Source organism: Phalacrocorax aristotelis, chromosome 12 (genome assembly GCF_949628215.1).
Source record: "Phalacrocorax aristotelis chromosome 12, bGulAri2.1, whole genome shotgun sequence".
NCBI lineage: Eukaryota > Metazoa > Chordata > Aves > Suliformes > Phalacrocoracidae > Phalacrocorax > Phalacrocorax aristotelis.
Genome location: NC_134287.1, coordinates 22,542,607 through 22,569,476, shown reverse-complemented (window position 1 = coordinate 22,569,476; position 26,870 = coordinate 22,542,607). Strand labels below are relative to the sequence as shown.

Genomic DNA, 26,870 nt, shown 5'->3' with positions numbered 1-26,870 from the left:
TGCCAAAGTTTAGTATCATAGACAGCCTCAGGAGCCCCAATTAGCTGCAGCCAAAGCAGGTTCCTTTCCAAAAGCCACTGACCCGCTCTTTCCCCAACGCCAGCAAAGAGCAAAACAGCGTTTGGCGTCTGAAAGCCAAAGTTTTGTAGGTGTCTGAAGCCAGAGCAGGATGGAGAAGCCGGGATGAGGCGCCTGGGCTACGTGGCTGCGTGGGGGAGAGTTCCCTGCCCGGGAGCAGGACCTTCTCCGGGCTGGCTCAGCTGCAGTTGTCTTGCCCGGAGCCGCAGAGGGGCTGCGCCACCCACCCCGCTGCCCCGGCGGGCACGCGTCCCGCGGCCTGATTGCCTGCTTTGCTTGCAGAGAAACAGAAATCCGACAAGCTCACACAACGCCTGAAGTGAGGAGCCCGATCAAATAGTGATTTTTTTTTTTTTTGCAGAGCCACGGTTGGCTCTTATTGCCTGAAGGATTTCCACATGAACTGAAAACATTTGCTAAATGACATAATAAGCTAATGATTGCTTAATTTTTGAATACATATCTCAGTGTAGAAGGGGTAACAGCTGGTGTTTGTCAAATTAGGTTTTCTCCTTAAGATCTTTACTACTCATTTTCCTGTTTATTTAACATATTTAGGCAAGATTGAGCTCTGAAGGTCTCCATGCCAAGCTTGTTAGGCGTAAAGGTAAATGTTACATGGTCTAAAGTGCATTTGAGCCTAAACTTGGTGGATGACTTCTGAGCTCCTGTGTGAAACCATTGGAAGTTTCCTGTGTGGCGTGTTTTGAAGGTGAAGGATACGAACATGTAAAGCTTACAAACCTCGGGTATCTGCGTGCCTGTTACAGAACAGGCAGGCGGATAATTAACGTTGGATGTTAATAGCGCAAGTGGCAAAAACATTCAGACCTGAAATTAGGAAAAGTCAGAATAAGGGTGGTCATGCATCGCTGTGAAGCTGTAGGAGCTGAAGAAAACGCCGACCAATGTGTTCAAATATTTCACTTTTATTGAGGTTTTTTTTTTTCATTTAAATTTAACAGCTCTGCACAGTTTATCTATGACTCACCACTCTCTTGTCCCTCTAGGTTATAATGGTATGTTCGCACATATGGGGGTTTAATACCTAAAAATGCACCAACCACAAGCTGGGACTTCAATGATTAGGAAAGGGGCCTTGAGAGTCCTTAGAAAAACATATAATATATTCCAAATCTAGTGTCTCACTGAGAGGGGCTTGCAAACAGCGGAGGCCGGGTGGGAAACGCTGCAGGCTTTTGTTCCATCTTGTTGTTGACATTCAGAATGCTGAAAATGTGTAATCTTAGGCCAATCCACTGCTTTCCAGTTGAAATCTGTTGTATCTCGCTCTTCCGCAGGTGGTTGCCAGAGCAGCCTGAAGCCGGTGGGTGGCAATCAGACCCTGGCGCTGGCCGCCGCGGCCACCGCCGCCATGGTCTCGGTGGAGCCTGAAGCCCTCCAGGGCCCTTCGGCGCCCAGCGTCCAGCCCTGCCACGTGCTGACCTTCTCCCCTATCAAAATTCCCGTCTTGGCTTCGCCTTTCCCAGGTAAGTTCACTCCTGGTAGCACCAACGAGCAGCTTTTTACATTTACTTCGCAGCAGAGAGGGGCTTCCGAGCATGAGTTTTGCTGTTGGTGTGCTTTGGAAATCAGATATCCAGGGGCTATAGGTGGCATTACTGTAATCCAGAATTAAAGTTGGTTTTTTCAGAGCATTCTCTGGAATTGTGTGTTAAAATTGAGTTCAGAACTCCGTCTGCGTTTGCGGCGTTTGTGTGTGCCGTGACGTTTGCAGGCAGCGGGCGGATGAGCCGCATCCTCTGTCACCTGAGTGGTGTCTGTAGGAGAACGTGGTCGTTGTGGCAGCAAGTCCTTGCAGCAGGTCCTCAGGTTGCTGTGTTGGCACTCGAAAGGTGTCTGCTCCACATATGGTAATAGCCGATTAAAACTTCAGTAGGATGTTTGGGTGTTTATGGTTATAAAATATGCTGGAAGAATGTAGCCGTGCATTTATTTTTTTCTAAGAGGTTTAGATGTGGTTGCTTGCTGGAAAAAAACGCTGTTTTTGTAGCACGGCTGTGTTACAACTTTCTGAACGTGGCAGCTGGGGCAGTACTGTGGCATCCCCGGCTCGCTGTGGGAGTCTGACTGATCTAAAGTCTTCAGGATCATTTTTGAAGCTGTCCTTCGAATGCTTAAGGCTATATTTTAGAAACGTTGTGTACCAATTAAGTTAAAGATTTAAATTAGGGCGCATTTTCCATCTTTTTGGTACTTGGAGTGGAACATGGCACGACGCAGCGAGATTGAATTTTGCAGAAGGTATGCGGTTACGATTTTCGGCGTTGAGGTGAAACCTTTTTATGAGAAACGTATCTCAGTAATTACTGTTCCTGTTGAGCAGTCATTAGAATCGCCCAGCTAAACGCCTGCCAGGTGTACGGCAGCGTTTTTGTGTTTAGGGAGCCTGAAGAGCAAACTGACCCACAGGAATAAAGGTGCAAGGCTTTCAGGCTCTGCTGGGAAAGGACGGTACCTAAATAAGGACAGAAAGCAGAGCTAATTGCCGCTCCAGGGCAGGGAGCGGGTGCTGCTTCCCACGGAGTAGTGTTTGACCCACAGAACCCATTCTTCCCTTCTGTAAGCGAGCATCTGCGAGGAGAATCCAAAAGGGGGGCAAAAAAATTCATTCTCTATCTGCGCTGCAAACCAGAATTATGTGCCAGATGTGCTCGTTCCTGAATTGAGATGCTCGGGCGATCGGGGAAGGAGCCCGGCGCAGGACTTCTGATTTACAGCCGCAGAGGTGAGCTCTGTGTGCTGTGTTAGACGTGATTGAATATTACAATGCCGGGAAGCTCTACCACTTCGATAACTGGCTCAGCTCTGCAATGATAAACATGTCAGGCCGCGATAATTGTTGCTTTCCTTTCGAATGAGTGTATGATAGGCTATCAAATATCATGCTTTGAGTGCCCGAGCAATCATCCTATTATCAGTCATTCGCAGTAAACCACACGCTTCTGGGTGTTTTCTCCTACAGAATATATAGTAGCTTTTTAGAACAGAAAGCTCGAAAATGCCGGGTCCGTGTACAGTAAACTCGAGATTCAGCTAACCGTCTTCCTCTATTAATCACCACCTCTGGAGGGAAGGCGAGTGCCTTTGCAAGGGCTTACATAAAACATTTTTATGAAATTCGGTTTTATTGTGCTGGCGGAGCCGAGGACTCGGAACGTGTTGGGTTTAGATCATCTTTGTCAACACCAGCTTGATGAACAGCTTCCCCAGCTGGTGCTGGGCTGGGAGGGTGGGAAGGAGCGCTGGCGTGCCCTTGGGGCCGGGGTGAGGGTTTCCGTGAGCGCTGACGAAGGAGCCAGGCTTTTGATGGGCGTGAGTGGAAGGGGGAGAGGAGCACGTGCAAAGCTTTACACCCGGCGTGTTCTCCGCACGTGCTGGGGCTGCCCCGGCTCTGCCCTGCCGAAACGCAGCCGGCGAGGAGCTGAAGCTGGAGTCGCCTTCGCTTACAGGAAAAAAATGGTCAGTTGGCCAAAGGCAGCTCTCGGCTGTCAAAAATAAATGTCTCTGTTGCCATATAAGTTAATGGCTGGGAAAGCATCAAGAAGCCGTAATCTAATGTACAGGTAATCCCGAGCGTGAGCATCCTTTATCGCCCTGTCGGCCTCTCGGTTAAAAACATCCGTGCGTTGGTGTTTATTAAAGATGACTTATTGCTCTCAGAGAGGTACATCTTAGAGAGCGTCACTTGTGGACCCTGGGGGCAGCTGCGTTTTTCTTGATCCATGTGTGATTTATAAAGTAACGTAATTAATGAACTTTCCGTGTTCTCCTTGTCTAAAGTTTATGCGGGCAATGTTCATGTAACAGGAGTGAACTCGGGAAACAAAAGATGACATCATTTCCATCTTAAATCCGCATGTGTATTGGCACCTAAAGACTGAACATTGTATGCTTAGTTATACGCTGTTAATTGATTATACTGGAGATCGGTATGATAATACGACTTTGTGCAGTGCTGTATTTCTAATCACAGCAGCTTGTTCCATCAATAATCTTATAACTGTATATTTACTTTTAAGGAGGCCTTTTAAGATGATTAGTTTTGCAGCCTTGCAGTTTGGCTGGGTCACTTTCTGCCAGCCAAATTAGTCACCTTGCTGAGTTAGCGAGCAGGAGCAGGTCAGAGACGCAAGGCAGGCCATGGGTGAGGTACGGCAGCGGGACGGGACCCAGGCTCCAGCCTCCCAGAGAAATTTCTTGGAGCTTCCTTGAAGCAAATCGCCAGGTCCCATGAACTGGGGAGGACTCTAAGTAAGCAGAATACGGTGGTAATTTTCACAAGTTGATATTAATGCAGTTTATTTTACATTTTGTAAAAGCAAATCAGAAGTAGATCTACAATAGAGTACCCGATATTTGGGGAATTCAAACCTTTTGTAGCCTTCCCCGGTACGGGATGCTGTGAAGGATCCTGCTGGGTCTTTAGCCCTGGGCAGAAGCGGACGAGGGTGGGATGCGCTGGCCGCTCGGCTCTGTGGTGGGAGAAGCTTCTGTGATCACTTTTGCTGTTGGATAGTAGTTTGGCACCATGTTGATCTTGGAAACTTCTAATGATGAAATGAATTTAGGGAAAAGAAGAAATATAAAATACCCTGTGTTTAAGGTTGAGGAAACCATTGGTCTCTGCGTGAAGTGGTCTGTGGTCTTCTGGGGAGCTATAGTTGCATGTTACGACATACTGCAAAATGAAAATACAGGCAAGGCTCTGAGCACCAGTGAACAGTCAAAAAAAAAACCCAAACCCAGAGAGGCACAGCTTTTTCTCACCCTCGGAATTTCATACTCAAGTGCTTGCGCATCCCCCTGGTTTTGGGTCAAGGGCTCGGCGCCTCTGTCCTGAGGCTAACTGCCAGCTCAGCATGCAGTGTCCCTGCCCGGGGCCAGACGTTACCGGAATCACCCGTCCTGGGGTCAGGGGGCTGGAAATGTGTCTGTTTTCTAGCCATAGGATGTTTCCTTTGGCCCAAGAGCCCCCTGTAGCCCAGTCCCTCCTAGTACAGGACTTGAATTTGCTGCTCTTAATGCTCCCGCACTTGACACTTAAACTGTTAATATCCATTAAAATCAGAAACCAAATTGAATTTCAGTATGATGCGGTCATTTGAATAAATTGGTATTACAAAGCCTTGTCTTGGCGCTACGGGGGTTGAAATTGCATACCAGCGTCGTTCTCGCGTTGCGCTTGGGTTCGTTTACCGCTCGTGCGGTGGATGATGGTCGTTGCTGATCTATAAAAGATGGTTTCTGCCGTTGCCCTGATTCGGAGCCGTGTAAACGCGTTGTGTCGGGGTTAAGTCGCTGCTGAAGTAGCTTTCTGGAAGTGAGGGGTCGGAGCCATGTTGTACTGAGAAAAGGAGGGAGCATCGTGGTGTCTCCTTCTCCAGTCCGACCTGCACCCTAAAAAACCTGACCTTAATGAATCTGAATGGAGAACGTGTGTATTGAGTTTGGTTTATTTTTTTTTATTTGGTAATATTAGAGCAAATCTGTTTTTTTAGCCACCTGAAGGGCAGGTTATTCCTCCCTTCCCTTCAGAAACCACATCAGTGGTCAGGTTCCTCGTGGACTGGGGTGTGAGGAGGCCACCAAGCTCCTGGTGTCCTGACTCCAGCTCCGTAAAGTCTGCGGGGGCTTTGCTGATGGCCGTAGGGTCACACCTACAAATAGGGAGTAGGTGTTTGGTAAGACTGAAAAAGCTTGAAATCCTTGTTCGCGGTGTTGCAGGAGGATAAAGCTAAAAGCAGACCAAATGTGATGCGGAAAGGTAACGGTGCCTGGAGACAGTGAGGCTCCAGGGTGTTACAGGTGCCTGGAGACAGTGAGGCTCCGGGGTGTTACAGGAAGAAGTTGAAATAAAAAAAAACTAAATAGAAACTAAAAATGAAATAAAAATGAAAACAGAATGTAAAGTCAAAAGTCTGTTTGAGCTATGGCAGCCGCTGGTGCTGGCTCCGGGAGCTGTGCCCCAGGGAGGTGTCGTGGGAGGTCTCGGGGTCTGGGCTTCTGTTTCCAACAACTGGAAGAAAGTGCTGGCCTTCTGCTCTCGCTTTTCTAGGCTGGTTTGGTTTGGTTAGCCATTTCTTGCTTGGTTTTTTAAAAAAAGGCAAATGGTGTGGAAAAATCCCAGAATTCTGTTCCAGAGAGTGGCTTGATTCATTTCTGGAGAAACGTGATACTTGAAGTTTTTGCAGATGAAAATCGATGCCCATTTAGACTTGATTTCCAGATTTTCTCCTCTTCAGCCATTCCCATCTCAAAGCATTCAAGGCAAGTCCCGTGGCGAGCGGTTCTGTCACGCAGTTGCGAGGCATTTGGACAGTTGCCAGGTACATTATTCTGTTTTCTCTCCGCCAGAATACAGGATTCTATCTTAATTCGTTTCAGCACTTTCCAAGAAACTCTGAGCATGCTGCTTTGATGCCATTTTTATTTACGGAAGTCCCTTCCCCCCCCCGATATTTTTTTAAACAAAGTTAAGGGTTTCAATTCTTTGTTGACAGGGTCTTCGATGTGCTTGTTTTGTTTTACTGAGGTTTCACCGGGCGTAACACGGTGTCTGGTATCATTCCCTTATGGTGAGCTCCGCTTCTAACGCGCTAAAGCGCGGGGCGGCGGCGGCAGCCCCTCGGAGAACTTGGCTAGAGCACTTCTCCTAGCTTTAAGCTGGTAGGAAATAAGATCTGTGTGGTGATTTCCATACAATATGTAGAGCAATGCTGGATCGAATGCTGATTTAGCCATCTTCTAATGATGAATGTTCTGAATGTTCTGACTAGACTTCCTTCTGAAAGTGGTTAAAGCTGTAATTGTTAGGGGCTCCTGCAGCGATAAAATGAATTCTTCGGCACCACTTTCACTTGCTTTTCAGCACAGCTGAGCCTCCCGCGGTCAGTTTTGAGGGAGGCCTGTGTTGTGGTCAGCCGGCATTTGCTCTCGGAGGGAGGGATGTCAGAGGTGTGTGAGCTGAAGTGCTTTACGCTGCAATTACCATCTGGCAGCTTCTGGAGGATAAGATGTAGTTATTTTACCTTACATTTTATCTACGGTGACTTGAGGCAAGCCTAAACGAAGCTGGAGATACAATATCAATCTGTCGGCTAAATGAAATGTGAAAACGTTGGCAGCTGAGTCATCCCTAAGCTGTTCACTGAAACATCCTCGTGCATCTAAGGTAGCCATGCGAACACGCTCTCTGAGGGGCTCCAGTCCTTCGTGTCTGGTGGGAAAAAATACCAAATTTTCAATACTAGCAAATACCCTTATGCCTGGGGGGGAAGGGGGGGAATCATCCTCACACAGAGGGAAGCCAGCTGGGTGACTCTGGCATCGATAGCGGCAGACTCGGTGCACGGCACCGTGACCTTCGGGATGCATCTTCTGCTTTCTGAATGTTTTGCATCCCAAAAGGTGTTGCACCTTTTCTAGGTCTGTTGTTAAACGATCATTTTGCTCATCCCTTTTCTAGAGAACCTCTTGATTTCAGTTAAATTGTTTGCAAGCAGCAAGTGTGTTAGAATCAATGCTTCTTTGAAAAAAATTGTCTGTCTTTGAATACCTCTAGTCTCCATCTGTTGGGATTAAGAGAGGGTGTAAAAGCTCATAAGCAACAGCAGTAGGAAGAGGTTCAGAGCGGAGCCTGGAGGTCACTGGCGATGCAGGGATGGGTCTGGAGCGTGGTCACGCACGGAGCATCGCCCCCGTCCCTCCCCCAGCCTGGGGAGGCGTCACTGGCTGTTCAGCTCCCCCTTGAAATGGGGTTTGTTCCGGTGGTCCGTGCTGGGGCCAGCCTTGCCCTGGGGGTGGTGCGTGGGAACGCTCACTAGAACGAAGCTTGAGTTACCTGGGGATGGGGCCGTTCAGAAACACCGTGCAGCGAGAAAGGTCGTAGCACAATAATTCTGCGCTGTCTGTTGAGCAGGGGGTCAACTGTTTTCACGTCAGTGGGTTGAAATGGAGAAGGTTCCAGCAATGCTCCTGGAGCTCCATTTTGGGTTATTCGCTCCTTTTTTTCCTTCTTTTTTTCAGCTACTGGTGGTTCTGTTCGTGCATGTACCAGGCAAAATGCTCCCTTAAATATTTAACGTCAGCCTTGCTGTTAACTTAGTTTTTGTGCCACATTTAACATAAAGACTGAATAGGAGCTTGTGGAGATGCAGATACTCAGTGATTTGGGCTGCATCTTCATGCTTATTTGCTCTGCTGCTAAAGAGAAAACTTTAATTTTCCAGTGCTATCAAGCCAAGTGTTTGAAGAGGCCTGTATCTGAAAAAAAACCAAAAAGCAATAAACTTTGGATGTAAACAGTTATGTGAAGTAATTGAGGTATGGGAGATCTAGTAGTCTCTAATACCACTTTTATGGCTACTGTACTAAGAATTGGGGTATTTATTTTCTTACCCTCACATACGATTTCTTAATTATTCGAGTGAAAAAGGTAAGATATGAGTCTGTGGTTATGGACTCTGTAAATTAGCAGTGAGTACAAATATTAAAAAAGGCACCATCTGCCATATGAACCATTTGCCACCTGTTCCCTTGCTTTCAGAATTATTTAATGGTTTAAATTTAATGTTTTAGCCTGCCACAGAACAGCTGGGAAGTGACTAAGTATTTTTCCTATCAGTACCTTAACGGCCAAGCAACATTATATGTTAAAACCAGCTCATAACGCCAGCATTTTTCTACATGCTCTTTCATGTCTGTCAGCTTGCTTCATTAGCAAATGCTGCTGATATAAACCACATTTTCACAACAGCAATTACTCAATTATTTTTATGGGTTTTTCTGAAAGAACCAGCTTCTCTTCCACAGCAAACAGGAGTGATGGCTATTTCAAAGTGCTCACAGCGCTTAGGAAGGGTTCAACACACATTGGGGGGAAGGTGGCGTGACAGCGGAGTTACTCCTGTGAAACCCTTAAGCTCAGCCTAACATCTTCCCTCCCCAGTTTTACTGCCATCGTAGGTGAGATTGGATGAGTGGGGCAAGGTAAAATCTGATGGAAGAAATACTTTTTTTTTTTTTTCCTGGGGAATGGAATTTAAGAAATTAAGGAGAAAGGTTGGACATCTCTAGTGCCTTCCACTTACCTGGAGGTTTGTTCTGCTCATCTCCTCCCAGCGCCCAGCTGATGGCGTTGGGCTGGCCCAGCAAGCTGCAGGGCTGAGGAGAGCTGGGCTGAAGAAATTTGTCTCTGCGGAAACTACAAACGCTTTTCTTTCTTTTCTTGACAAGATTAATTAAAAAAAATGTGATCCATTGATCACAGTTCTGGGCATTCGGATCGTTTCTGCCGGCTCTGCCGGTTTGGGTGTGCTCAGCAGGGCTCTGCTGCTCCAGGTGCTCGTTCCCATCTTTAAGACAACTCACTCAGTGGTAATTTTCCCTGTGCATTTGTTATTTAAGATAGTCTAGCCACTATGTATACTGGAACTCCTAGAGGTTAGGTGAGCAAGAAATAACAGGTTTGGAAAATCAAATGAAAAATTCCAACTATTCCAAGCAGAGATGTGATGTTCCTCTACTCAGGGAGCTTTTCTTTCCCCTTCCTGGGTGTTCTGTGTGTCTCGCAGCAAAGCAGGCTTGCCTTTGAATACCGAGTAGTTCTAACAAGCTTGTTGTAAATGATCTGCCCAGCTTTAATGCTGTGTAATGAAGCAGGCAAATGAATGTTTATAGTTATCAAAGTGATAACTTCCTACTCGAGCTAATATTCAGCATAAAATTATGTTTCTGTTTCATATCTGTGTTGGCACATGCAAGGGAAGGCAGGCATGTGCAGGGGTTTCTGAGCTAAAGTAATGCCAGAGATCACATTTAAATAAGGATCAGTTTTCTCCTCCTGTTGGACAGTAAATCTCTGCTGGAAACTGCAAGTGCTCAGCTGCCCAGTTAAGACGCTCTAAGAAACAGGGTGACCATTCCTGAGGTGGTTCTTATTGTTTGTGTGAAAATTCAGCCATTTCTTTAGGTTACCAAGGCAAACATACTGCATGAGAAGGAGCGGCAAGGTGATACCAGGCAGTGCTTTTTGATATTGCAAATTTTTTACACCATCCCCATTGAAAAATGAAGTCAACCGTGGAGCATTTATTGATGCAAATATGTGGATGGACTAAACGGGCTTTATGGGTCATGAAGCAGTTAGTCTATACAAATACACAGCGACTTCCAAGGCACTAAGATGATGTCTGTCTGAGCCTATCTTGTGTATCTATAGGAAAAGAAACCTCTAATCCCCTTTTCCTGGAATATCATTGGCATGACTAACTAGAACTGGAGGGGAAAATATTCTGGCGGGATGAAAATATACTTGTAGAGGTACAGTGTACTTGTACTGCTGTGGCACTTCATCCTACCTCTTGCAAGAGCCCTACGGCCAAGCTGGTATCGGTCACAAATTAGTCCTGTTTCATTTACGCCGTGTTCTTGGGTAAACAGCTGCTTTCTCTAGTGTGAACCAGAAGAAACTGGTTCAGTGTCTTGAATGTAATACCAAGATATTGGCAATAGCAAAAACTTAATTAAATATTTCACGTAGTAGTTAGAAAAGACAGACAACCCAAATCCTTTCATACATGCCCAACTGTTTGCTTGGTAAATGTCATGAAAGTCAGACTTAATTTACTATATGTTTAACTGCTTGTTAAAGCTAGTAGTAGGGTTTTTTTCTTTGAAAAATGCCAGTGCATTGCCATAGAGAGAGCTTAAATCAGATTTCACGTGTTAGTAATAGCATTTACACTGTTAAAATACCTGTGGAGTGGTTTTTCCCCATCCAAGAGACAAGCAGGTTGTGCACACCCAGGCAGCTATTGCTGCTGATACTTGTGAGATTAATACTAACGTAGCAGTTGGCAATTTTCCCTGTGGAAAGCAAAGGCACTTTGAGGAACCTTGTCCAAATTGGTCACGTTTCGCTCCATCCCCAGCAGGACGGGCCTCTTGGGCTGTGGTGGGCCACGGTGCTGCCAGCCCCCCTTGCCGTGGCACACAGAGTCAGCTAAAACACGCTATATGTCGCTTTTCTTCCTCTTTTATGGTTTGCAATTATTTGGCCAGCCTCATGATATTTTAATCTCTGTCTCAAGAGCTTTGAAATCCTGCCTTGGTGGGATGTGGATGCCCTAACTTTCTTGATCTAATGCCTAAGACGAGGGGTTGTGTTGGGGGCAGGACTGGTGGGATCTCCGCAAGTCTTGCTCGCTGTTTTAGGGGCTAAATTCCTCCCACCTGTGGCAAACGGGACCACTGGGGTCCACAGGGGAAAGGTCTCCTTTGCCAAACAGCTTCTGAGCTGCTAACCAGCGTTCCTGAAGCGTGATCCCTAGGCTGGGGGCAGTTTTGTGTGTCGCTGTGGGTGTTTCACGCCTCGCTCAGACATTGCGTTTCAAGTCCGTCAGCTCTTCCTCGTGAGCTACAGAAGACACCATTTCCCTCCCTGGAAAACGTTTCAATAGGGGATTCTCGTGCTCCGTGTTTTTTCTGTTGCCGACTCAAATTTAGTTCAGATTTCTGTAGCTTAAAGCAGAGTCTTAGCTAAACTTGATATATTGTAAGTGGAGCAGAAGTCATAGAAGAAAACACCAAATTGACTGAAACGAAGAAATAGGTCTTGCAAGGATAACGTAATAGTTTCAAGAAGGGAGTCATTAGATTGCCCCTCTCCAGGAGAAGCTGAACTGTTTGCGATCGTGAGTTTTAAATCAGAGCTGAAGGAACACATTGCTTTGGTGGCTGCTGTTGTTGTTTCCTTAAATTTATTCATGCAATTAAGCCATTAGGAACTTTGCCTGCATTGCCAAGGCTTAATACAGTTACGATGTGATGTCGCTGCAATGCAAAATAATTCAAGGTACGATGACGCAAAGCCATGTTTTCTGAACTGCTTATTGGTCCCCACCAGAAATACTGTGGCGATTGAGAGTGGTACGAAGGAGCAAATGTTGCTAACGCCCACGGAAGAGGTGGGACGATGCAACAGGAGTGGCGTTACTTTGTGTGCATTTCTCTTGCACGAGAGAAAATTTGAAGTATGTTATCAGTGGGAAGAGAAAGGCGTGCTTTTTTAAAAATTATTTTTCATAATACGTTCGGCCAACTTTATTTTTCAGATTTGGTGGGAAGGGAGCTTATTTTCATATTGTAAAATGAAGCTGTAGTATGGGTTTCAACCAACATGTTTTTAATGTTTGACCCAAATTGGCAGTACTGAATCAGCTCTGTATGTTGTGTGAACTCACTGTAAACCCAGCGTCTGGTGGAGGAGGAAATTCTGTGGTCTCGATCCACCTCTCCTTGTAGAATTTGTGGCTGCGGAATCTTCTACCTTCTGGTAGAAAATGGTCAGAATCATGTGTTGGATAAGGAAATAATTTCACAGCATTCCCTGAAAGAGAGTGGGTTCTCAAAAGGCTAATAGTTTGTTAATTTTCTCCTACACGATTTGTCTAATGCAATTGTGAACTGAGTAAACTCCGTGCCACGAAAGCGACCTTCAGATGATTTCAGAACGCCATTGCATTTAATCTTGGAAATTAAAATCGAAATACCTGCTTGGAAGTTTATTCTAAAGAAACCCAAATGTAAATATAAATTTCAGGGAGCCATAGCAGTTATGTGCTGCTGCCACGGGCAGCTCGGAGCAGGTGGGGAGGTCTGCAAGGCTGAGAGCTCGGGTGGTTCCTGGGCAAGGACCTGCCGGCCCTTCTGATGGTGGCTTTGGTCCTCCAGCGCCGGGGACGCGTGGGCACACCCCGAGGGAGGGCACGGGGTGCGAGGGTTTGTAGTGTTATTACTATTATTATGATTATTTTCATTTATCCAGTAAAACAGCTATGCCCATTCAACCTCTTAGACGCCAGGAAACAAATTTATAGTAATTTTTATGGTATTTTTAACCAGTTACCGTTAGGAGTCAGTGGACGTTTTCTGGTTGACTTCATGTGTTTCTTGTTCAGGCCCCACTGTATAAGTGTAAATAAATTTAACGAGAAAAAATGAATCTTAGTTCGTTGGCCAGAATATAAATAAGGAAAACTAATTAAATTCTACCATTTTAAGCGTGCCACAGTTGCTTCCCTAGAGTAGCTAAATAGAATTTTGTTGATTTTATTGCAAAGTTAGCTCTGTTTACTGCACGCAAAGCACACTGATGGTGTGTCTGCAAACGAGGCAGGAGGTGTCTGGCAGCCCGTGGGGAGGGGCTGGCACCGCGCTGACCCTTGCCCTCTGCAGGAGGCAACCACGGGGGCTCTGGGGAAAGGACTTTCTCCGAACGGCAAACCCAAATGCTGGTGTGGAGGAGGCTCTGCCTGGCGCCGCGCCTGAAGCTCTTCTGGACACTGGCCTCGCAGCGGTGATGTGTGCAAGGCTGCGGTGGTCCTGTGCAAGGTGCTGCACGTGGGTCGGGGCAATCCCAAGCACAAATACGGGCTGGGCGGAGAATGGATTGAGGGCAGCCCTGAGGAGGATGACTTGGGGGTGTTGGTTGAGAAGCTCAACATGACCCGGCAACACGTGCTCACAGCCCCGTTGGCCAGCCGTGCCCGGGGCTGCATCCCCCGCGGTGTGGGCAGCAGGGCGAGGGAGGGGGTTCTGCCCCTCTGCCCCGCTCTGGGGAGGCCCCCCTGCAGCGCTGCCTCCAGCTCTGGGGCCCCCAGCGTCAGAAGGACGTGGAGCTGTTGGAGTGAGTCCAGGATGATCCGAGGGCTGGAGCACCTCTCCTATGAGGTTGGGCTGAGAGAGTTGGGGCTGTTCAGCCTGGAGAGGAGAAGGCCGCGGGGAGACCTCACAGCAGCCTTCCAGTACCTGACGGGGGCCACAAGGGAGCTGGAGAGGGACTTCTTACAAGGGCATTCAGTGACAGGCCAAGGGGTGATGGTTTTAGACTGAAAGAGGGCAGCTTTAGACTAGATCTAAGGAAGCCATTCTTCGCTCTGAGGCGCCGGCAGAGGCTGCCCAGAGAAGCTGTGGCTGCCCCATCCCTGGCAGTGCTCAAGGCCAGGTTGGACGGGGCTTTGAGCAGCCTGGTCTAGTGGAAGGTGTCCCTGCCCAGGGCAGGGGGGGTTGGACTAGATGATCTTAGGGTCCCTTCCAACCCAAACCAGTCTATGATACTATGTAAGGTGAAGGCAGATGATGTTACATCATGAAAATCTGGAGTAGGATGCAGGGGTGAGAGCTATTCAGCTAAAGGTTTACTGACGGAGCCGTGCTGTTTGGCTTGAGGAGCTGGCAACAAAGAGCCCAAAGCAGAGTCCATCTGTCTTGGGTTTGTTTTGGAGAATGGATAATGCTGCAGAGGAAAGTCTGACCAGACCCCTACAGTTCCAGGAAAGGAAAACCCACCTGCCAGCTCTGTATTGTGTCGACTTCCCACCATAATTTCAAGAAACAGTTACTTCTTTAAATCCCAGCTCAGATACCATCATAAAAATTGTGCAAGAATTAAAAAAAAAAAAGAGAAAATCCCATTTCTGGTTTCTGCTTTACTGGTTTTAAAATTTCAAACCTCATTTATAGCTCAAATCCTCCTAGAAATAAGTATTTGAAGATTTTACTCCAAAGTACAAAGGATTAGTTCATGCAGAAATAATTACTCAGATACGACGGAGAGAAAGTGGAAGTTCTGAAAGTTTGATACTGCATAATTTAGTGTATTCTTTCGGAATTACATCCTATTAAAGGAAGAGATTGAAATTTTATGCTGGAGTTAGTTTTGATAAGGCTGGAAATAAATCATAAAAGTTTTGCAAGTGGGACCATGTTGAGGAGCAGCGAGAAGCGTTACGGGAGATGAAAGGCGTGGGGCGATCGTCACCGTCCCCTTCCCGTCCCCAGCGTGGGCGGGTGCCCCCGTGGCCCCCACGGGCGCAGGAGGGGCACGGCATGGGCATTGCCGCAGCCGCCCTCCGCGTCTGCTGGGGCATCACAGCGCACCCTCTGCTTGGGGAACCGCTGCCTTGGAGGCTCAGTTACCTGTGAAATGTGCTTGAGCGGCACTCGGCATAAATCACAGCTCGTGGGTTTGGGGACCTACGTGCGTATTTTCCAATTTTACATGATGGATCGCATGAATAATTAAAACGGCGCCTTCCATCTGATACCGTCTGTCACGCTCCTGGGTTCGGGAGGTCCCCCTGCGTGGGGAGGTCACCCGGGTAGGTGCTACTGCACTGAGAAACTTGCTGAAAATCTACTGTTAACTCTTCTTTCTGTCTGAGGGGTTTGCATTACGCTCTGTAACGCAACAGGAGCCAGCGGTGCCTAAAGCGGTCTTGGTGGAGTTTGACGTGTGTCCCAGAAACGCATACGAACCACTGCTAGAAAAACACGACGGCTCAAATGCTGCTCCTCTGAGCCATCAGTTACATCTCATTTGTGTTTTACTGAAGAGTAAAATAGTAATGCTGTGCCCTTTATAAAGGGAATGAAGAGGAAGTAATCTTTAAAATGAGAATCTGGAAAAACGTAAATGATTGGTTCTTCAATATGAGTATTAATAATTGCATTATTTAAAATATAAATAATTCAGATGCTGAGAACACGCTGGTTTAGTTCTGAATCGGTTAGATGCAATGGCAGAACAAGAAGAGTTTAGTGAGGTGCCTTTTTACAGGTGGTCCTCGTGCGGGGACCCGTACGGAGGACAGGGCGCCGTCCCCTCCCAGCCCACGCGGGAGAGGTTTCCAATCCCTATCGGTTCCTCTAGCATCGTGCCCGGAGGTCAGGGATCTTTTGCCCGGTATCCAGCAGCCAGGAAGGCGCGGGGCCCTCCCCAGATCCGTTGCCTGCCCGCCTGGGAAGGAGGGCTGCGAGCGGGAGGCAGAGCCCCGCAGGCAGCCGCTGGCTTGCGAGGGACTCCCGGCTGCGGAGGGGGCAGGCGGCGGCTTGTCCGCACGTTCAGTCACTCCAGGAGTGACGATCTCCGTGGTGTCATCTTTTGTTGGGTGGCAGTGGTTTTACTAGCTATGAAAATGAAGCACAGAAGAGAAACAGTCACTTAAAATAAAAGGATAAACAATACTTTTTTTTTTTTTTTAAGTGAGCAGAAGAGCTTGGTTTCACTTCACACGTTGCTTGTTTTGATGGTAAATCTAGAGAATGATTTAGTTCTATGGGCTTTGTAAATCACACAAACTAAGCTTTTAACAAACGAGCAGTCTGACTTTCAGTGCAGCGTTGCACAAACCCAGCTCTGGCTTTTGTTATGCCTGGCAGGTGCGGTCTGTTTACTGTAGGCAAAGACTGTTTTGCTGGGGGAATGGTAGTGTTTGAAATTTTTTTTTTTTCTGAATTAGCATATTGTTTGCTTTCCAGAGGCTCATATTCACTGGGCTGCTTGGGTTTAGAAGGCTGTGGTCGCTTTGGAAGGGATAAAGATAACTGTCCTTTCGTTGCTCGCTGCAGGAGGGCTTCGTACCGTTGTGTACGTTTTCTCTGCAAGCATACAGCTCTGGCCGTGCATCCCCGCGCTCTGCTACGGGAATTAATGTAATTATTACGTGGGGGTGAGCTCATACCGTTCATGGCAATGGGAAGGAATGTCAGTCCTGCCAGGCAGTGAGGCAGTGAGGGTTGTCTGATCCTGCTTGGTCCTCGTCCGCAGGTCGTAGTGCTGAGACGTCCAGGCTCGTGTTTCTCATGAGATGTCTCAGATTCCATGATTCTGTGATTCCTCCTGGTCTCTGGCGGTGCCTCGGGTTTGTGCTCGGGTCCAACCAGGCGCACGCTGGGCTCTGTCCTGCTGGGGAGGTTTGTCCCTGCTGGGTGGAGCTTTTCCCTCTTTATTATTTTCCCCCTTCCCTTCTGTCTTTTCTTCTGCCTTTTCCCTCTCCTCCCTCACGGCCAAGAAAAGTTGTCAGTACTTTTTTTGTTCTCATGCTGAATCATGCTGCCTCAAACGTTGCCATCGTTATCATCTGGTAATGGGATCCAGCTCTAAGGTGCCTCATTTTCTGGGACCCATCTGGCAAGATGGCTTTTTAGTTTGCAATACCGCCTTGATACGTTTTTTTCTCAGTGTAGTATTTTGAAAATCAGGAGAATATTCAACCAGAAAGGTAAGAAGAGCAGCAGATGTGAGATACAGGCTCTGGGACGGTAAATGGCATGAGTTTATCCTGGGAACTGCGCTACATGGTACGTTCCAGCTGTGCCGCTGAACTAGTGCTGTTTCCCGCCATGCCAAAACAATTCAGTAACGCACAGGAACTTGTCATAATTCAGAATAATCCCGAGAATTGTGCCTTATGGAATTGTTCGTTTGTGGTTTCCAGTGTATTTTTTAGTGTCTGTTGCTATTCTGTCCCCCTTCCCACAAAGCCAGCTAGAGGACGAGCAGTCCCCGGGGGCACCCTGATTTTCCCTGGGTACCCAGGGTAGGGCAGGGTCTCACAGTTCAGCTTAAGCAATATTCGTGCAGGGAAAAAAAGGCGAAAAAGTGAGAAAGGTGATTCTTTTTTTGTATTGTGCATCATTGTCTTGGCAGCGTCTGTATACGTGTGGCTATATAAGTGTGCATGGCTGGGCTGGGTGTGGGGTGCCGCTGGGGACGGTGTGTGGCAGCTCACTCCGGCACCGGCGCCTTTCCCGGCCGCCCCGGCCGGCGGCTGCTGCTGGGAGCGGGAACTGCACGGGGCGAGGCAGAGAGCGAAAACTTGGGGCTAATTTTCTTGGTTGACTAGAATTGCGACAAATATTTGTTTTCTTTTTTAATAGTTAATCTATGAGCTGTGGTGTTTTTTCACGTTAATTTTCACAAACAGGCTGGTGGGAGGAATTTCGCTGGGCTGCCTCCTCCTGAGCATCAGTGTTGTGAGGCTCAGTCTAGTCTGAAAATGGTGGTGCTGAAATTTAAAGGCTCAAGGGGTGCCTTTTGGAAGAGAAGTCCACTGAGGCGACTGGCATAAAATACATGAGAGTTCTCTAGTCCGATACTTGACCTTCCCCCCGCTATGGAATATCCTTCCCCTCTTTTCAAAGCAGGCAGAATTAGGTGAAAAAGTATACTTGCTTCTATTGCTACTGGAACACATCTTTGGTTTAATACAGAAAAATGGGGTAAGTTGGCACCAGGGCAGCCCCAGGCGGTGGTCGGGGGTTTGGAGGGGTTTGTCGGTAAGGACATCTTCCTCGCCGGGAGGAGGAGGAGGAAGCCCTTGGGAAGGGGGAGAGCTGGAGCTCCAGCCCTGGGTGTCGAGCAGTCTGTGATTACTGAGATGGATTCCGGGAGTTAATTAATGAGAGCAAAAGCAGGGAATCTAATTTCACACTTGATGTATGCAGCTGTTAGGAAGCTCGCTGTAAATGGTGCTGAGGATCTCTGTTACTGCATGCATCAAGATTTTTTCCCAGGGCTGAAATTTTAGGGGCGTCTCTTGGTTCCCTTCTGTGGCTGTCTGACCTGTAAAACTGCAGGAAAACCTGGATTATTAGAGATGGGGAATTCCACCTTTATGACTTCAGGTAGGGAACCAGAGTTCGGTGGCTCAGAAGCTGGGTATCATCTTCTGGGTTGTGCTGTTCATCTTTAAAAATAAAAAGGGTGAGGAAAAAACTTGCGCGCAGGATTTGTATTTTCAGTCTTCTCAAGGTGTGGGATCTGACCCCAAGCAAAGTGTCTGGAGCATTGGGTTAACAGGTGTCCAGGCAGCGGAGCAGTTACGGGGAACACGGGCTGAGGCTTTGGGGATCTGCATCATTTGCTGTTCGAACTATGGGGCTTAAAGTGGTGTTTAATAGTCTTGTTATTTCTGTTATTAAATATGTCATTTTTAATACCACTATGATTTTTGCTTTTATGGCTATTGTGATGAGAAATCTCATTAAAAGTTGTGAAACGGTTTGCGTTCACTTTTGCTGGTCACAGAGCTCTCGTTTAAATGTGGGCTTCTTCAATTAAGCGCCAGCGACAGGAGAGAGCTGGCGTCGTGCACAGAGGAGATCAATTCCTGCCTGAGATCACGGGTGTGCAAAGGCAGTGCCCGAGGAGGGCTGGAGCGCAGCCGGGGCTGGCAAGGTGTGTCTCGCGGAGGGTGCACGGGCTTGAAGAACTGTTTCTTCCCAAAACGGAAGAAATGAGGATGCTAAAAACCCATCTAAAAATAATTCCCCTGAGGAATCTTTTAAATCGAGAAGCTTCAGCTTTCCCAAATGTGGCAACAAGACTTGGGAAAAGCAATCGGAGTTGTAACTGCCTGCAGTTCGCGCCTGTTGAATGGCAAAGCCGTAGTGGAGAGGGGAGTGGGGAGGGTTGTGCGAGGTTTTTCGTTCGGGGGGCAATTTCGTGCCTGCTAAAAGCAGCCTGGCGGCGCGGGAGCGGGCGCTGCGGGTGCCGGGGCTGCTCCCCCCGGGCGCATCCCCCTCCCCGCCGAGATGGAGAGGGCGGCTGGTTCTGCTATCGTCGCTTTTCTTCCTCGCGTCGGGGAGTTTCCTGCGTTGTTTTTTAACTGATGGTATTTTCAAGCGTCGCTAACACAGTACATGATCTTCTCGAAAGGCTAAACGTGGCAGTTCAGCTGTTAGCTTTTAAGGGGTTTTGACTTCACTTTGGTTTTGAAGCCACTGACTTTACCTGTTTCTCTGCTCATCCGTTGGAAATTTGCAAAAAACCGTTTTGTTAGGAGAAAGTGAATAGAATAATCTTGCCCCGGCTCAGCTCGTTGGCAGAAGGCGCTCGTTGACGCTTAGTACTTACTCTGCACACTTACAGAAATACTTGCTGACTTTCTCTCTGCACATCTTCAGTTCCCACTCCAGCGAGCAATTTGCTTCATCATTTACTTGTTCCTGAAGTGGTTATGCCAATGCATACTGAAATGAAAGCTTAAAATTATGCTGCAGAAACCGCTTGTGCTGGGGAGGGCGCGGGTGCGCTCGGCCCCGCGCCAGCAGGGATCTCGCATTTGCTGCTGGAGGTGTGCGATGGCTTCGGCGTCCCCCGCCTTCGGTGGAGAGCGGGGGCAAAGCCTCAGGGCTTTTTGTGGTAGGAGCAGCTGTGGAGTGAGGATGTTGGAGCTCGGGGAAAGGGAAGAAGGAAGATTTTTGAGAAAGACTTGCTGTATGGGCTGTGAGTCGGGAGGAGGACTGCTGAACCGGCCGGGGGGCACGCGCAAGAGGCGCGGGAGGCGGTGGGACAGGACCGGATCGCAGCAGGCGGTGGCGGAGGACAGAAGGAAACCATTTCACTTGAGGAAAACACTTGAGGAGCAACATCATGGGGAGCTGTGAGGGCAGGGGCTGAAACCCACCTTTCTTCCAAGCTACAAATGAGATTGAGCTGTAGGTTCCCCTCGTGACCCAAAGATGTGCAAACTTACTTTCAGGGTTTTGCAGAAGTCTTTGGGGCTCCGTTTAATTATTTTCACGTACTGGGCAGGGTCAGCTGCCCGTGGCACCCCCACAGACATTCCTGATGCCTTCTGCCATCTTCACTCCTGGGCGGTTTTCTCCAGCTATCCAGTTAGCGCATGCGCTTGCATTTTTCCCAAGAGCATGGCACAGCCAGCTTTCGATTTTCGGCAGTCCTACGCCTCGTGAAGTCGCATCCTCACCTTGTTCTCTAGAGCAGCTTTTCTGGCAGGCTGCTGTGCCTGTCTGTCCGTCTGTGGCCCCTGCCACCCCAGCTGTCCTGCCGAGGAGAATTTCATGCCTTGCCTCAGATCACAGCTTCTGTTTGCCAAAATAATTCTGAGAAGAAGAAACAAAATATGTCTCAGTTTCCTCGCTGATACTGGTCTTTACCCAGCTCCTGTTTTCTACTAGGGGCAAAGTAATGGAAATTAAAACCTGGCTGGAGGAAGGGTGCCTTGGGCGTCCAGCTCTGCTGCTTGGTGCGCCGCGTAGGTGGCTGTGGAATTTCTGAACCTTCTGTCCCCCCTCAGGCTTTCTGGCAAATTCATTTTAGTTGCATAAATTGACATAAAGGTGTAGTTGGAAAGTTCAGAAAACTTCCTGATTCAGCTTCCCTGAAAAGCCAGATTCTGCCTTGAGATGGCCAGTAACTGCTCTGGGATTTCTGTGGCAATTTTGGCATTTGACCGAATTAGCATCGCTCAGGTTCGTGGATGCTGCTGCGGCATTAGCTGCGAAGGATGAGGGCGATGATGTGGCGGTGAGCCCTGGTGAGGAGTTCGGAGTTGGCTGCGAGCGTGTGGATCACGCACGGGTCCCGGACTGATGCGCCTGCTCGAGCACATGTAGTCCTTCCTCTTCTTCAGGATTTTAAAGCCAACATCAGGTGTATTTGCGCTGCTTGTTGTTCCCTGCGCTGGCCTCATCTGAGCTGGAGGCTTTGTCAGTGCTCCAAGTACAGTTCGGTACAGTTTGCGGTGACGGGGGGAGGCTTGGCGTCCGTCGCGGAAAAGCCGAGGATTGCCCACGGAGCCGGCGCGGCGCCGAGCGGCCGCGGGTGAAGCCCCGGGAGACGCTTGGCCAGGCCTGAAGGCTGTCCGAGGGGTCCAGCAGAGCCCTTGCGCTGCGCAGCCCCTCTGCTGGGGGGAGCTGCCGAGCCGTGGTGGTCCCGGGGTCCTGGCGTGGGGGGAGGCAGCTCTGCCCTCTGCGGTCCCGGGGGCACTCCTGCCTCCCACCTCCCCACCCCCATCCTGCAGCCGTGGACCCGTGTGCCCAGCTTCTTTTTAATAAAAGTGAGATGTTTTATCTCTGGTTAAGCAGCTGTTTATGTCCCCCTTAGTTTGGGGTTGCATTTGTGGAAACTCCGTCAATAATGTTTTCATAGGTTTTATGCTGAAAGAATTTTGTTCCCTTTTGTTTTTAAGGAAAGTCACGGCAGCACGTTACGGAGGGTGCCTGCGTCCGCGCCGGATGAGTGCCCAGTTACCTTAAATGCTGTCACCGTCTCTGCGCAATGTGCGGCCGCCCCGTAAGGCTCATGGTGACGGGCAGTTCAGGCTGCAGAACACCTCCAATTTGCTAAATACGTCTCATCACGAAAGTCGGGCGGCTGACTTTGCTCTCCTTCCCTCAGATTTACTTACTTGTGTGTGTGTGTGTCTGCAATGTGTACTTGATATTGATACAGATAATTTTGAAGGAAAAAATTTCTGGTGTAAGCTTTAGAAGAGAAGTAATTTAAAACCATGCCAGTCTGGCACAGAGTGTAATCTAATATTTGTAGCCATGTTGTCTTTATGATTTGTATCTCATAAGTATCTGCTTGCATGAGATGAGATGAAATCATGTTTTCTCTTCGTCCTTAAAAATCAATTGTCCTGTTAAAATCATAGTGAATGAAAATTATACAGCGCAGAGCAGTACCGTAATCTGCCATCACGCAGGGCAGCCTGACCACTTTTCCAGTCTGTTCGTGGATGTGAAGACAGGCATCTCCCTCCTTCCTGTATAAGGGACGAGGGACGAAGGGTGTAGTTAAGGACACGTGGGCACGGCTTTGTACCACGGTGGGTCTGGGGGACGCGCTCCCAGCACGGCACGTCGCCAGCCGGGCGAGCAGGGACCCGGAGCTTGTTTCCCCAGCACACGCCAGAGCCAGGATCCATCTTCAGAGACAAACCGTGAGCTTTCCGCTACTCAGAGCGCGGTCCAGCGGCTCTGTGGAATAACGGTTCGTACAACGCTGGTGGTGGAGAGCCCGCTGTTGGACTGCGGGAAGAAATGCAAAGCCAGACCGTTGGGAATGGGAACCCAAGCTGAGATTCTTGAACTTCTAGTCTTGTGAAGCCCCACGTGGCGCCTGCGGAACTAGCAAACATTTTAAAAAGAGGAGGTGTAGGAGCAGTAAGTGGTACCAAACCCGTCTGTGCATCAGTGCGTGGGGCTTAAGAGCATCCCGAGGTGGAAACCTTTGTCTCCCGTGTCCCCTGCCCGGGAAGGGCTGTCGGTCCGTCCGCCTCCGCGGGCTGAGGCACACCAGTCCCTGCTGGCGTCTCACGCTCAAAGGAGTCATCCAGAAATGGCACGCAAATTCCGGCTTCGGAAGGATGCCACCGAGCCTGCCGTTACTTAGCAGCGACGGGAAGCAGTGGGTTTGTTTTTCCAAAAGCTCTTCAGATAATTTAAGACCCAAGTTTAAAACAAGACAGTAATGAAGATGCAGGAGGAGAGCACTATATAATCTTGACTGGGCTCTATAGAAGTAATTGCCATATTATCAGGATTTGGCTCTGCTCCAAAATATATCTCACTTAATTATCTGAAACTAATAGTGGCACACAGCTTGCCAATTATTTGACATGATAATTTATTTTTGATTTTATCTTTGAGGGAACGAGGGATCGTTGCACATAAAAATACAAAACTCATCAATTTTTTTTTTTTTTAAATGTTATCAGTTTCTCTTAGCACCTCCTCATATTGTTTTTCTAGTAAATTTTGTGTATTTCTTTCCTGAAGAAAACGAACACTGTTTCGGATTAGATGTAACCCGGTGCTTCCTGGGCGAGGAAAATATAGCTAGAAAATGCTGAAGTGCTCCCAGGATTTTCCTACAGACAGCTACAGGAGGAGAAGCGCCGAGCTGCTTCCCGAGGCACCAGGGAGTGCCCAACGCGGACGCGTACGGCTCAGCGGCGGGAGAACGGCGCCGCTGGCTGCGAGGGCCGACCCTGCCAGCCTCGCTCCGAGCGGGGTTTGTTCCCCAGCGCCTGGGTCAGGCTCTCGATCTAAAGGAGCAGTTTCCTCCGTTCAGCTTTGCATGTGGGTGGAGAAGGCTGGATTCAAGGTGGGATTTGCAAGCCAGGGAGTGGAGCGGGCTGGAGGAGCGGAGGGTGGAGGCGATGGAGGCGGCGGCAGCGGTGAGTCGCTGGGTGTCAGCAGGATGGGAGAAGAGAGTCCAGGCTGCAGAGGCGCGCTGCGCTCTGTGCCTGCTGGCTCGGCTCCCGGAGATTTAAGGAGCAATCTGCCTCATGATTTAGCTGTCATAGCCTGCACTCGTAGCTCTTTGTGTTTGTGGGCAATGTCAGTTGTGCAAGCGCAATGTGCAATTCTGCACCCAAAAAAAAAATAATCATGTCAATTCTGTTCATTTCTGGTGCATGGAGCACTGCTGAATGACCAGTCCCGCCCTTGCCATTAGGATGTGTTTGCATTTCGTTTCTCCCTCTGGTTTTGAAAAAAGAGCTCCCAGAAAACCAGTGTTGCTTCTGCTTTTGTCCTTAAAGTTCTGGAGTTAGCGGCGATTCAGTATTCAAGTTCCCAAATCTGTCTGTAAATCCGAGCTGGTCGGGCTGTGCGCTGACGCCCTGTTACCAGGCCAGAGCTATTGAGCCTGTGCTCTTCTGGAGACCAGCCCGACGGTCACTGTGGAAGATTTCCCGAGAGAAGACACCTTATGCAGTGAAATTGTGCCGTGGGAAAATGGCATGAGTGAGAACCCCGAGCTGTGCGCTTCCAGTAGGGGAAGGGGAGTTTTTCAGCACTTCAAAGCTCCCTGCTTTTGGGAGAGGATATTCAACAACAGTGATCTTATATGATACTTCAATTTTGCTTCAGGTGAAATACGCAGAGTTTTAATTTCTCTTTGCAGTTGTAACTAGCCCCCATTCTGATTTCTGTGCCTAGCCAGACCTGAGAGTTGCTGAAAACAAAGGAAGCTGGCGAGGAAGAAAAGGTGCCAAGCAAATTTGTTCTCTTAGGATCCCTAGTTTCTCTTTAATGAACTATTATATCCTGCATCATTTTAAGCACACGTTTTGCATATTTTTAAAATGCATTTTTGCGAAGACAACTGTAGCTGTTGCCTGTACCTCCCTGCTGAGCTGGATCGGGTGCGATGTTCTGGTTCCGTTAAAATTTCATGATAAAAAGTGTTTCTAGCCCAGAACAGCTATTGTTTGCGTAGCTGGCAGAAAATCGGAAGCGTAACACCCCAGTCGGTTTGCATTGCTATGGATTGGTTTGGCTCGGGAAGGATCCCTTTTTGTTATCCTTTTTGGCGCCTTAGAAGGTGCCCTGTTGCATTTGTTTTCTGTTGCTGATTTGTGTCTTCAAACAGATACATAAGAAGTGATGACTTCAGTCTGAGGAGGGCGGCTGCTGCGCGCTGGTGAGGAAGCCAGCACGTTTCCTTAGGTGTTGCCCATTAATCGATCTATTCCAAAGAAAGAGAATATTTCTAATATTTCCAAATACGGCAAACGGAGGGCAACAGGTGAAGAGCACGCCGCAGCCGAGGTCAAAGCAGTTCGGTGAGCATTCCCACTGTGGGAATCGGGCGAGCAGATGGGCAAGCTGCCAGGCGCCCTCGGCGCAGCTGCCCCGCCTGCCAGCTCCTGCGGCTCGCCAGGAGAGCAGCAAGAGGACCCGCAGCATCCCCGGAGCCGTGCCCGTGCAGTGCCCCCGTGACGCTGCTGTTGGACCCGCTAGGTGTTCCCTGAGCGCTCGCTCACGTAGACATCGGGGAGGGTCTGCGTAAGCCTATGTACGGTGGGAGTGAGCTGGGGGGGTTCTGCGTCTCAGGTTTTATTTTGCACCTAAGCGTTGATTCCATTAAAGTTTGTGAGAAATTTATACATGGGAGGTCATAACTGGAATTAAGCCCCTTGGCTTTATACACCGGTTGTGAGCATGGACTACACACAGAGCATCTCTCGCTGACGGAGCTGTAGGTGGTGTCCTCCACCCCTGGAAACACCTTATCGCTAGACATCCAGCACTCTCTGTGCTCGCTGTCTTGTATTGGAAGAGGTGTTCCAAGCTCAAATTGTTTGTAGGAAAAGAAAAGCTTTTTAACGTTACTGGGATATTAGGCACTTAACAAATAGCGCAAGCTAGTTGCTTGTAGTGGGTGAATAAACACGTGAAACGGATTCATTTTGTTTGCCCCAACCTCGTACACCTCAGACACCAGCGACCGCTCCGGATGACGTCTGAGTTGCCCAAGAGCAGCGTCTTTGTGCTTCAGGTTACCGCTAGTGCTGCTCGAGGCGGTGGCCGCAGCCGTCGTCGGGCCCCCGTGGCGAGGGCACACGGCGCTGCTCGCACAGCCCCGCGGGCTCCAGCCCCACTCCCCAGCAGCAAAACCCACCGTCTCTAGCTCAGAGACCTCTGCTGAGCCGTATTACGAGCCAATGTTTTCTCATTTATTTTTTTTTTTTGTTTTAAACATCCCTTTCCCAAACGAGAGGGATGGAGGAATAGGAAGGTAGAAGCCTTTGCTTTGTTGCTCCATGTCTGAAAATGCTACGGGACCCTAAAGCTCGGTGCCACGTAGTAGAGTTGTGTCTAAGGGAGGCTGTATCGTTAGGAGCTTCTTCACAAGTGAGACAAAACGTGAGACAACAATCCCGTCACAAAATCCCACGGGGAATGAAGTTTTTCAAGGAAATCTGAATTAACGCGCAGGAGGATCTAAGAGTTGGAGGGTGGGTCTTGAGTTTAACCACCGTGGTGCCGCGGATCTGTCAGTTGTTTGGTGAGGTAAGACGAGGGTGGGCTGCTTTTTAGTCGCACTGAAGTACTTAATCTCTATAGAAATACTGAGTCAGTAGCTGGTATGAGGTTATTTTCTGGTCTTGGGAAGCCTGAAGACTTACTCAGAGACCCTGAAAGGTCACCACCCTCTCAATGGATCTACTGTAGAGGTGCCCAGGTCTCCATTGGGTGACTTCTGGGACCTGCCACTCGGAGACCCCCAAACCACTTGAAAACCCAAATATGAAAAATATTATGGAAACTTCTTGGGGGATGCAGGGAGGCAACCTAGTGTGCGTCAGAGTTGCCGTCTGGTCGTTGGCGGAGGACTTGGGCAGACGCTGAGCTGAAATGCTGCCGCAGTCAGAGGAGTGAGT

General features: G+C 48.6%; 1 protein-coding gene across 2 annotated transcripts in view; it reads left to right on the top strand.

Moving 5' to 3' along the window:
- TCERG1L (transcription elongation regulator 1 like) overlaps positions 1 to 26,870 on the top strand; it is a 153,958-nt gene that overhangs the window by 71,006 nt on the left and 56,082 nt on the right. For both annotated transcript variants that reach the window (XM_075107863.1, XM_075107862.1), the window contains one exon: positions 1,380 to 1,568. In XM_075107863.1, the coding sequence (XP_074963964.1) occupies positions 1,380 to 1,568 (189 nt within the window). The remainder of the gene's footprint in view (positions 1 to 1,379; positions 1,569 to 26,870) is intronic.